Source organism: Neomonachus schauinslandi, chromosome 13 (assembly GCF_002201575.2).
Source record: "Neomonachus schauinslandi chromosome 13, ASM220157v2, whole genome shotgun sequence".
In the NCBI taxonomy this organism is placed as follows: Eukaryota; Metazoa; Chordata; class Mammalia; order Carnivora; family Phocidae; genus Neomonachus; species Neomonachus schauinslandi.
The window spans coordinates 76662449-76675047 of NC_058415.1; the positions used below are offsets into that span (position 1 = coordinate 76662449).

The window sequence follows — 12599 nt, forward strand, 5'->3', positions numbered from 1 at the left end:
TGAAATGAAATCAGGTTCATTTCACAAGGCATTGTGAGATTTCCACTCATGGCTTCCTGCTCCGATCCTACAGGTGAGGACCACCTCTATGATGTGGAGGTTTCAGGGCAGGAGTCAGCAAACTGTGAGCCACAGGTGAAATCTGGACCCGCCTCTGTTTTTGGAAACAAAGTTTCCTTGGGGTATATGTATGTTCCTTCATTTACATGTTATCTTTGGAAGCTTTCAAGTGACAATGGCAGAGTTGAGGAGTTCCAACAGTACCCAGGTGGCCTGCAAAGACGAACATGTTTATGAATTGGCCCTTTACAGATAGAAATTGCTGACTCTTGATTACAGAAACCCCACTACACAGAGTCTCTGTTTCTCAATTCCTTTGTCTCTCTTCCTGTTCGCCCACTCGCCATATTGATTGCGATGGTTCTCTGTTTATGGTGTTCTACCTGGCTATACCAGACACCTTTGAATGACTGTCTCAGTTCCCTTACAAAAAACCCCCGAGACTCAGGGAAGCCAGGGTTGATTCTCAGACTGTATCACAGATCTCTTTCCAGTAGCTCCTATTGCCAAAAATGAAATTTCAGCTGACTTAATTTTGGGCTCAGGATGCTTTCAAGGAAAGGGAAATTTCAGGAGAAAGAACAGGATTTCAGAGTCCTGGAACCTCCCATCTCTGGATTTGCTCACTCTGGGAGGTGGGTGTCAACAGCTCTATTTTATACAAGAGGAAATGCCCAGAGATGAAAATCCCACCATGGCCACACCAAGGGGATGGGGAGAAGTCAGGATTCACAGCCAGGTCTAGCTGAATCTGATGCCACTTGTACTTCTTTCATGGGACATGCTAGAGAGAGACCGAGGTAGGAAAACCCCATTAGATATTCTCCTTCTCCTCCCACTCCATGTCCTCTCTCTACCATCAGCCCTGGGTGTATCCTTCTCTACTGGGGAGCCTCCTGAACTTGTTACATCCCTTCAAATTGCACATACTCCAAGCATGCTCAAAGAACAAGGCAGAGTGGGTTTCCAACTTCAGTACTTGGGCCCTCCTCTCACTACCTGGCATGTCCTTCCCTGGGAGCCTTGAACTGGAAGAACAGGCAGAGTTGAGGCCTCAATTCTGCTCACCAGGAGCAGCAAAGAGAAGAGGAAAGGAGTGCAGACTCTGTTCTTGCAAGTGGAAATGGACTGAGCAAAGATAAGAGGGGCAGACAGAAAAGTAGCATCTGCTTTTGGGCACTTGTAATAATCCAGACACCGGGCCAGGACTTTCTTTCATTCATTCACTCGTTAATCATTCATTCAAAAATATTAACGCAGTGCCTACCGTGGACCCATCCTTGTGTTTGGTGCTGGGGATGGAAAGCTAAGTACAAATGGCCATGTGCCTATCCTCGTGACGCTTCCAGCTCCGTGGAGGATACAAACATCCCCTGGAGAACATGCTGGTAAATGTAAAATTAAAGTGGTGATGAAGTCTGCAGAGGGGTAAGGCCACAGTAGCTACTATAGGACGAAACAGGAGTTAGGGTGGGATGGCATGGTGGCATGGCTGAAAACATGACATGTTAGTGGAGATGTCACAATGAGTCAAAGGGCAGGGGGGGCATTCCAGGAGAGAACATCTGTGAAAATTCTTGTGGGACAGATGTGGGAGTGCTGGAGAAGAGGCCTGGGTGGCAGGAGGACACAGAGCCCTGGGGAAATGGGTGGCCAACCATGCAACACATCCATCCTAAATGCAAAAGGAAGGACTGAAACTTCTAAGCAGAGAAGCAACATGACCCTATTTACATTTTTAAAATGATCACTCTGGCTGAAGGGTTGGGAATGGGCTGGAATGCCCAAGTAAGATGGTTGAGCAGGGGATTTTAGCGGTTTGCAACAAAGGATGGAGGTGACAGGGACTGGGATGACAGTGACAGAGGGGGGAGGGCTTGCTGCTGGGCGTTGTACAAAGGAGATGCTCATGTTCCCATTTAATGCTCACAGTCACCCCAAGAGGGTGCTACGGCTACCCCATTTTAAAGCCAAGACTATTGAGACTACCGGTTCCTGTCCTATCCGGGCCAGGGTCAGCTTCCAGTCTCCACTCTCCCAGGAAGACCTGTCCCACAAGTTCTCAAGTGTTCCTCTATCTCTCATTTCTCCCAAAGCTGGGACAGTCTGAGCCATCCAGAGAACGGATTCCACTTTGTCTTCCAACCTATCTCCCACCTTCCCCGGCACCACTCGTGGCCCTCAGGAAGACCTTCACCAATGTTCTCTGACTTGCTTTTGAGCACGCCTTTCAACCTTGACTTGTCGACTGGGGAGGTGAGACTCACACACAGGCAGAGACTTGGCTAAGGTGGTGGCCAAGGTCACACTGAAAACTGGTGGCAAATCCACCCGGGACTGGAAACCATGGCTCCTGTCGCTATCAGATGACCCCATAGTACTGACTCCCTTCTGAACCCTTCAAAGGGGCAATGGTTGAACGGCCTGATGGCAGTCAGCATGCCCCTAGATTGGGACACACAGCCCAGGTATTGCTTGCAGCTGGAACTGGAGGGGTAGGGCGAATGAACATGGATTCCCAATGCTACAAGGTCACGGTTTCCAACCAGCATAGACATGTGCCTTCCTGGTACGTCTAGCTCTTTCTTCCCCTGCCTCATTGCACTTTATCACCTCCTCCCTGTGGCAATCAGGATGGCCTGCATGGTCCCGGCGAGACTGCAGGGAGTTGCTGGCTCACTGCATTTGGAGAGAAGAGCTGCTGGGATGGTCATGGCAGAGGCCGGGGAGAGGGCTGGCACGATGGGAGCTCGGGCAGGCCTGGGGGTGAGGGCGTAGTCCAACAGGATGACAGAAGTCACTCCCAGGTGAGGGACAGACACCCTCTCCGAAAAGAAAACCAGGCAAGGGGAGAGGCACTCAGGATGGGGGCAGGCATGATGCAAAGGAGGCCAGGTGCACCTCATGGACAGGGGATTCTCTCAGATACACAGCCAGTCCTGCTGGCATGATGGAGAAGGGACCTTAGAGAGCTGGGCTCCCCCCCCGCCAGGTTTCAGAGAAAAGACCAGAGGCCTGGACAGGTGACGTGACTTGCATGGGGTCCCACGGCACTGGCCCCAGATCGGAGATCCACCCACACACCCGGCCCGGTCCTCCTTCCCAGGCAGCTTAGCTCCCTCCACCACCTACGCATCTTCTCTCCCTCCTTCACCCCTGCCTGTGCGCTTGACTGACATGAACTGATTTTAATGCTCAGCTTTAATTTTACTAGCCTCACTTGTCAGAAGAGGATGCTGATGTGCAGAAAGGTTAAGGTTCAAGTTCAAGAAGGTGCCGCTAGTCGGTGGCCTGGAACCCAGGCGGCTCCCTGCAAGCATCCATGCTCTCACTATTCTGCTCCATGGCTCTCTCAACCCCATGGGCTCCCAGACTTCCCCCAGCTAACCTCTGCATTTTCCCCCATGAGGGCAGTGAGAGCTGAAGATGCTTCAACTCTCGTACACATACAAGAAACAGCCAAGAAGGGTCACAGCCCTTCCCGGGGGGACCACGGTGTCTGCAGAAATAGGCACGGGGCTCTAAGTGCATCTGTCTGGAGCAGAGGCTTGGCTGGCCCCGAATTCACCGTCTGTGCTCACAAAGAACCAGAAACCACACCCATAACCATGATGCTACCCCGCACAGTGTCAGGAAGGCTTTCCCTCGACCCTGAAAATGGGGCAGAGGAACTTATGCGAAGGGCATCACAACCCGCAGATCGACTCTCTCAACTCCCGTCCTTGCTGCAGTCTTTTTCCTGAGCATCTGTCCCCATCTAACATACTTATATTTTGATACAATACAAGCTCCACGAGGATAGGTCTTTTAAAAATTGTTGATTGATTTGTGTCCCCAATGACTAGAAGAGTGTCACACACACAGTTGGTGCTTGACAAATACTTGAAGTTCATGAGGGAGGGAGGGAGGATGGGAGGGAGGGAGGGAGGAGTGGAAGAAGGAAGGATCCACCAGGGAATAGCTGGAGAAAAGAGGAAAGAGTGGTTGGAAAAGGGGAAGAGAGAGAAAGGTAATAAGGAGAGAAGGAGAAGAAACAGAGAACACAGAAGAGAACAAAGGAAAGAGGAATGAAGAGAAGGAAGCCGTGATGCAGGAAGGAGGGAAGGGGAAAGGAAAAGGAGAGAAACAGAAGAACAAGAAAAAGAAATAGAAATGAAACAAGCAGGCAGGCAAGCAACCCAGGGGCCTGAGAAGGAAGAGGAAGACATGGCTGGAACCAGAGGTGGAGGGAGAAGGACCCAGCATTAGTGGACAGAGGGAAAAAGCAGCAGCTCTCAGTTGGCAGGAGGGCCAGGGGGAGGAAGGTGCAAGGGCGAGGGGACGCATCACAGCCCTGTCCTCCCCACCTTCCCCCACTGGAAGCACAGCCTGGCCTTCTGCAGCATATGGAGACACTGGGCCAAACCGTTTATCTCGAGTCCTGTGGCTCGCTTTTGCTTTTCTTTTCAAAGTTTAACTCCGAGTTTACGAGGGGCGTGCTCCATGATGGGTGTTTTTCCAATTAGCTGTAAATAGCCCAGTCCTGCAGAGGAGACCTGCCGACTTCCCCAGCTCTAATTCTGGCTGCTGGATTGGGGGAGGGAGAAGACAGGTGAAGAATCATCCATCACCAACCTGGAAATCTCCAACGCAGCAGATACCAGAGAGCCAAGGCTGGGGAAGAAGTGAGAGGCAAGCCCGATTATTCCAGTCGCTGCAGAGGCTACAGAACCTTCCCAGGTGATGTGTCAAAAGAGCTACTCCCCACACAGGGCCTTTTCCGTGAAAGGTGCCAGGGGTAGGGACATAGGGAAACCCACAATGAGAACTGAATTGACATTACTAATGTCTACTTCATTTGCCCTTAGTATGTACCAGGTGCCATAACAAATTTTTTTTAAGATTTATTTATTTATTTATTTGAGAGAGAGAGAGAGAGCATGAGCACACATGAGAGAGTGGAGGGAGGGGCAGAGGGAGAGAATCCCCAAGCCAACTCCCTGCTGAGCGCACAGCCCCACACAGGGCTCAATCCCAGGACCCTGAGATCAGGACCTGAGCTGAAACCAAGAGCTGGTAACTCAACTGACTGAGCCACCCAGGTGCCCCCATCACAAACTTTTTATATAACTTAGCCAAAATTCATCCCCGAGTCTATGAGGCAATTATGAGGCCCATTTCACAGGTGATAAAACTGAGGTATAGGGAGGTAGATAACTTGCCTAAGAGCAAAAGTTGCCCAGAGCAGCTATGTGACCCATGCTCTTTCAATGTCCACCATGCATGAACAGTTCTACAAGGGTGATTCTTTCCCTCTTCCCTACCCCAGCTACTTACTTCTTCAGCCCAATCTGTTCAGAGGTGAGAGGGCCACATGTCTTAGTTGCCTTCATGTTTGCCAGAGGACCCTTACTTCCTTCTGGGCCCTGGTCTAAGCCCTTGGAGCTCTCCTTAATCACTGGCATGGAATACATGTTCATACCCCTCCCACCCCCCACTCCCTGTTCTCTTCCAAGATTGCAACCTTGAACTTGCCCTTTCCCCATCCATATAAAACGCTCAGGGATGAGCAATTACATTCACAGCTGATTGCCTGAAATATGCTCTATTCTCCCTTCAGAGTATGTGTGATCATCAGAGAGCTGTGGACCTCAGCCCCAAGGTGTAGCCCTTTATGGAGTCCTGCATCCACTTCTGACGCCTCCTTACCTTGAGGATCTTTGTGAGAAATAATGATGCATCGGTACAGATTTCATCTGGTGAAGACACTGTCTTGAAAGTCAAAAGGGGTCCCCTTTAGAGGAACCAACTAGAGAACTTGCTCTCTGGTCTCGGTGTCAGGTAAAGAGAATTTCCTGAATAAATGTTCCTATCCCATAGACCCTGCACGTTTTACTGCTGAGTCTGTTTCCCTTTGCACTTTGACTGTTAAAGCTCTGCATTAAATGGTCAGCTCCTTCTTTTTTTTTTTTTTTAGGATTTTATTTATTTATTTGACAGAGAGAGACACAGTGAGAGAGGGAACACAAGCAGGGGGAGTGGAAGAAGGAGAAGCAGGCTTCCCGCGGAGCAGGGAGCCCAATGCGGGGCTCGATCCCGGGACTCCAGGATCATGACCTGAGCCGAAGGCAGACACTTAATGTCTGAGCCACCCAGGCGCCCCTGTGGCCAGCTCCTTCTAAGAACTATGCAACACAGTATGGCACAGATCACTCTGCATCGATCTAACCTGGTTTTGAATGATTTTCCTTATTCCTATTTTGCTTTCAATCTGATTCCTTTACTTATTTCATTCCTGTGCTGGATTTTTTTTTTTTTCACTGCATAAACTTAAAAAATCTTCCCCAAATCCTTTGAGGTATGAGGTAGGACAGAGAGCAAATAAAGAATGGAAGCGGAAGCTGTAAATGACCAACACTAGTCTAGCCTGGGTTTCGGGTGCCAGGCTGTGTTAACTGCATCAGGACCAGGTCAAAGAAAAGTTGAGGTTTGTCAGTGAGCACGGAAGACTGCTTCCCAGGCTTTCCTCCCACAAACACTGGTTCTGGAACCTTCCCAAGAACTCCCTTACCTTTGCTGCGGCGGCGACTTCGGTACTGCTCCGTATAGAACGTCAGCTGTGTTTCGTCGTCTGCCTCTGAACCCGAAGTCCCCTTGGTTCTCCCAAAGCTGATTCCCCCTGAAAGGAAGAGCAATCCATTAGTCACGTAAGCTTCCTGGAGCTTGTTAAATCCCTCATCCGACCCAAAGATCAGCAACCCCATCCCCAGACTTCTTTCTGTAAATCCCAAGTGACCCGGGAGCTGGCATGATTTATGGACGGAGTTGGGGCTCTGCAGTGAGGCGGATCTGGGTTCTAGCCATGGCTTGGCGGCCGCGAGCTGTGTGACCTTGAGGGGACGCCTCCTTTTTCTGAGCCCTGGGTTCTCTCTTAATAAAATGGGGCCGATAACTATTGACCTTGTAGGGTTGCTATGAAGATTAAAGGAGATAGGAAGCATAAAATACCTGGTTTGTGGTGGGTCCTAACTAACTGATAGCTCTATTCTTGCTTAGTAAGATGAGCCTGCCTCTAGGAAAACATTTCGGGCAACTTCATTTCACACACATCTCAAGCAAGTGCTTCTTCGATGCCAAACCAAGAGCCAGACACTGGAGGTACAAAGATAGTTACAGCCCAGTCCTTGCCAGCCAGCAGATCACAAGCCAGTCAAGGAGACAAATGGGATCCTAAGGAGCCTTTAACCTATTTCATGGTTATGTTTTCCCACACAATGAGATGCTGAGAATACGGGGGAGAGCAATCCATCCCAACACGGAGAACCTGGGAAGGTTTTATGGAGGAAGGGGGATTTCAGTCAGAGCTGGAAGGATGAATGGGGCTTTGGGGGCAGAGAACAGAGTTCCAGGGAAAGGTAAGAGGTGAGCGTCCCTGGGGATGGGGAGCGTGGGCAAGTGGGGGCCACGGTGAGTGGAGAGCTGACGGGAAGGATCACTGGAGCCTCACAGTGGAAGTTCCTGAGTGCCACAATGAGGACGAGTTTTGGGTGTTACGGAAGGTCCCAGAGCAAGAGGATGAGTTCATTAGCCATACATGCCATGAAGGACATGACAGTGGCACCCAAGCCTCAGAGTGGGTGCCACGGAGGGCAAAAGCTGGGAGGCTCAGGGATCCCTTCGTGAGAGGCCATGAGGGTCTGGGTGAGGCAGGGGGAAGTGAGGATGGGAAGGAGGAGGAGGGAGGAGCAAGGGTGTTTCAGAGATACACTGAGGAATGTGGGGGCGGATGGGTGATGCATTCCCAAGCGATGAACAGTGGATTCCAAAAGTAATCAAGATAAAAGACCAGAAAGAAATACGCCAAAATATGAATAAGCTAATTCTGCAGGGAGGAATACAGGTAATTTTTTATTTTCTCTGTGCTTTTCTATATATATATTTTTTATTGTTACCCAAAAAGCACAGAATGTGGGAAGAGAGGGATTAAAGCACTGGTAAACTCCTTGCCCTAGAGAGGAGACAGTGAGGGGAGAGCTTCAGAGCATGGTGGGGGTGCATGGTGGGCAGGGAAGCAGAGGGCCTTTGGTTTGGTTTGGATACAGATCTTCAGACACCGACATGGACATCGATAGCCTGTGTTTGGGAGGAGACTTAAGGACCTGGCAGGAGTGGATGTGCTAGATGAAGAAGTGGCTGAAGGCAGGGGCTTGAGGGAGAACACTTTTCCCTATAAATATTTTCTTTTGAATCAAGCACCATACAAACCTATTACCTATTCGAAAATTCTACCCAAGGAAAAGAAAAACATAGATCAGAGGGAAACCTGGCTCAATCAAAGAAGAGTTTCTTATGCGATTTCTCTGGTAGGGCATCCAGTATACAGAAATCCCACTTGCAGACACTCTATCTGCAATATGGTTATTGTGCTTTCATTCATTCATCCTAGCAACATGTTGAGCAATCTGCTATGTGCCTAGAAGATGCTGACACATTATTGCATACAATCTTCATCATGATATACTCATAGCAAAAAGTGTAATTAACAACCTAGATAATAAAGACACCAGGACAAGTATGGGCAAAGTCACGTAGCTGATGAGTATGTGAGTACAGGAATTAGGATTCAGGGCTAGTCTATCCAGCTCCACATTTGAACTTTCTAGGATGCAAATTACTTTCCTGGAAATAACTCAAGAGGGAACCTTAGGGAAGGCCGACTATCCTTTCAGCATCAGGGCACCAAGTACTGTGTGATGAGCTTCACATACATCTTCCCATTCCAAACTCATAGTATCCCTTGGAGAGAGGTATACTGATGCCCATTTTATAGATGAAACAACCATGTTTCAGAAAAGAAAAGTGATTTGCTAATAATGAGTGAGGTTGGACTTGGTACCCACGTGTGACTGATGGCCAAGTTCAACTTTTAACCACTTTTGACACTGCCTCTCAAATTAATGCTCTGTAACATGAAAAGATTAATATTTCCCTGAGACAGTATGTTGTAATAGATGGGAGAGTATAGGGGACAACAATATCTGATCTTTGTGCTCAAATGTGTCCTTGGCCTGTCCCTGTCCCTTAGTGTAAACATGCCCAACCTCCAGCAATTAAGGGTAGGGCCTGGAGACAGCAGGAGACTCCAGATTCTACTAGGTGCAGCCCTTCGTTTAAAGGCTGTCTTTTGAAATGGAGTTGGCGGAAGCCCCATGGACACTCTGGAAGCAGGGGAAGAGCAAAGGTCTCCAAAGGTCAGGAGGGCCTTTTAAACTGCCGTTGACATATTGTACTGTTACAGAAAAAGGAAAGAGAGAAAGGGAGGGAGGGAGGGAGGAAGGGAGGGAGGGAAGAAGGAAGGAAGGAAAGAAGGGAAGGAAGGAAGGTAGGTGGGAAGGAAGGAAGCAAAGAGGAAGGGTGGGAAGGAGGAAGGAAGGAAGGAAGGGAGAAAGGAGGAAGGGAGGGAGGGAAGGTGGGTGGAAGGGAGAAGGGAGGGAGGAAGGGATGGTTTTTGTTCATCTACACATAATTCTTGGCCAAGGGGAAAATGAAAGCATTGGATAAAATAGTTACTTTATGTATAGAAAGCACCTGTTATCCTTCCTGCTATGTTTTGGGAAGCAGAGAAAAAGGGAGGGGTCTGCCCCCGTCAGGAGTCTACCTCAGACACCTCCACATCTCCTTCAATGCTCCACCACCCCCTCTTATTTAAAACTTTCCAACCAAATCCTCCCCCCCGCCATTTTCCTTCCTCTCCCAAACAAATGACCTACTATGGTCCTGCCATGGTGAACATGACAGACCGGACTCAGACAGGATCCTTTCCCTCTTGGGACAGGCTAGCAGGGGTGAGAGAAAGTCACCAGACAATTCTAATACAATTAAAAAAAAAAAAAAAGCTCACCATTGCATAGCACTGTCTCTGCTGGGCACTGTTCTAACCCTTTACATTTATCGACTTGTTTAATCCTTAAATAACCCTAGGAAGGAGGTTGCTACTTTTATTCCCTTTTTAATGGACGAAGAAATGAAGGAACAAGGAAATTAAGTGATTTGCCCAGGGTCACACAGCTTGTCAGTAGCAGAACCACAATTCATATCCAGGCAACAGCTGCAGAGTCTCTTCCTTTGGTCTCTATACCAGCGTACAATAAAATATGCACAGATAGCTCATTGAATGTCCAAACCATCCCTATAAGGAAGGCATTAGGAACCTTGTCTTACAGATGAATAAACTGTGTCTCAGAGAGCTTCTGTGAGCTAGTAGGCGAGGGAGCAGAGACTGAATCAGGTCTGCTTACCCGCAAAGCCTGCCTCGTGGCTAAAACAGCCTGGGACACTGTGTGTGCACGCGCGCGCGCGCGCGTGTGTGTGTGTGTGTGTGCGTGCGCGCGCGCGCACCCAGGGAGAGCAGCGTCAAAAGCTTGATTTCACCTGTGAGGATTAGCAGGTGTGTTACTTGCCCCCCCCTCCACTTCCAATGCCAGGGAACCTTTTCTAATTCTCACAGCTCCTCCCTTGGACTCTGCACTTGTACTATTGGATAGGAACTCCATTCAGCCTTAGCTAGATGCTAGGGATGCCTCCACCATTCCACATGCCCAAGTGCACGAACTTCATGTCCCTGACTACCATGAAGGCTTCTCCAGTCCCTCTCCACTCCCACACTTCTGACCTCACCTCCTTCCTGTAGGTACCAAGCTACCATTTCCAGGGTGGAAGCTGAAGCTCAGAGAAGTTGCTTCTACACCAACCTGTCCAATAGAAATATAATGCAAGCTGCATATGTCATTTTAAATGTCCTAGGAGCCACATTAGAAAGGGAAAAAAGAGGGACACCTGGGTGGCTCAGTGGGTTAAGCGGCCGACTCTTGATTTTGGCTCAGGCCATGATCTCAGGGTCGTGAGATCAAGCCCTGCATCAGGCTCTGTCTCATGACAGCAGGGAGTCTGCTTGAGAGTCTCTCCCTTTCCCTCCCCCTCTGCCCCTCCCCGCCCCCTGCTTGTGCTCATGCTCTCTCTCTCTCAAATAAATAAATAAATCTTAAAAAAAAATAATGGGAAAAAACAAACGGGTAAAATTAATTTTCAGAATACATTGTATTTAACCCAACATATTAAAAATCCTATCATTTTAATACATAAACATGAAATTATCATCACTAAAATATTTTATACATTTTTTCATGATAAGTTTTCAAAATCCAGTGTATATTTTATGCTTACAGCACCCTTCAATACAGACTAGTTGCAGCAAATGCCTACCGTATCAGAGAGCACACTTCTGGAGACATTAGACAACATACTATGGAGCATAATTAAGGGCCGGGATCTAGGCACAGAGAGAGAGATGAGTAAGTCAGACACCCCACTAAGGTATTGAATTTTTTTTTACATGTGAATTGAACGAAAAATGGGGTAGCTCAGATTCCACTAAAAGACAACAGCCATTGGTCTGTGTCCTCAGGCACTTAGAGTCCAGCAGGGTTCTACATGGGTGTCATCCACGAGCCATGAGAGATCATGCACTTGTGTAGAAAGACACAACATGCTGGGGTCAGACATGAGTCCTAATCTGAGGTCTCACTTACTAGCTGTGTGAGCTTGGGTGAGGCACCTACACTCTCCGAGTTCATCTTTAAAAGGGGGGACAATAACCCTCAGCCCACATGGTCTTTATGAGGAAAGTGATAGAATGTATGTACAGAGCATAAAGACCAAAGAAGTGAGAGTGAGGGTACATGCCTTTCATTTAATGTTTGCTTGAGTTTCATAGAAGAAAAAGAAGTGCCGCTGGGGGGGTGGTGACTCTCTGCCTTCTGTGACATCCTAAGGAGGTGGCAGCCACCCAGGTCCTGTAGCCTCTGCGTATCCATATAATCCGAAGGGGCCACAGGCCAATTACACACGGACTTGGAGATGATTCAGACAGATAGAAAAGGGCCCCCTCTGCTAGCATTTTAATATGAAATTGGTGATTTAGTGAAGTAAAGTGCAGCCATTAATTATACAGGACGACTCAAGTATTTCCATTTAGGGCTGAGAGAACGTGAGAATGGCCTGAGACTGGCAAGAGAAGAGGAGAGGAGAGGAATCAGCAGCTCCTTTGCCCTCGTTTCTTGGGTCCCCGGTTCCTCTGGTCCTGAACCGTCTAGAATGCAGCCTGAAGAAGACAGGTGAGGCACCTTCTCTAGTATGGTAAGTGCTCTGGGCATTTTAGATGCAATAGCCCATCTACACTTCACAAGGGTTCCGAGGGGCAAGCCGACCTGCGGATTCTCAACATTGCTTACCAGAGATCACACAAATAACAAACAGCGGAGCCCCCAAATTTGAATGACTTTCGTCTGATGCAAAAACCCTCTGTTCTTATGAAAAGAGGAGTCCTCAGTCCTTAGGAAAATGCAAACCAAAGTCACAATGAGATACCATTTCACATCCAGGAGGCAGGCCAGGATCAAAAGAATAAGAAAATAACAGGTGTTAGAGAAGCTGTAGAGGACAGGGAAAAACAAAATGTGGTGTCCACACGAGGGAATATTACTCAGCCATAAAGGAACGCT

General features: G+C 48.5%; 1 protein-coding gene across 3 annotated transcripts in view; it reads right to left on the reverse strand.

Moving 5' to 3' along the window:
• The window catches only part of ASTN2 (astrotactin 2), an 865697-nt gene that overhangs the window by 554536 nt on the left and 298562 nt on the right, over positions 1 to 12599 (reverse strand). For all 3 annotated transcript variants that reach the window (XM_021691760.1, XM_021691759.1, XM_021691761.2), the window contains one exon: positions 6611 to 6718. In XM_021691760.1, coding sequence (XP_021547435.1) covers positions 6611 to 6718 — 108 coding nt within the window. The remainder of the gene's footprint in view (positions 1 to 6610; positions 6719 to 12599) is intronic.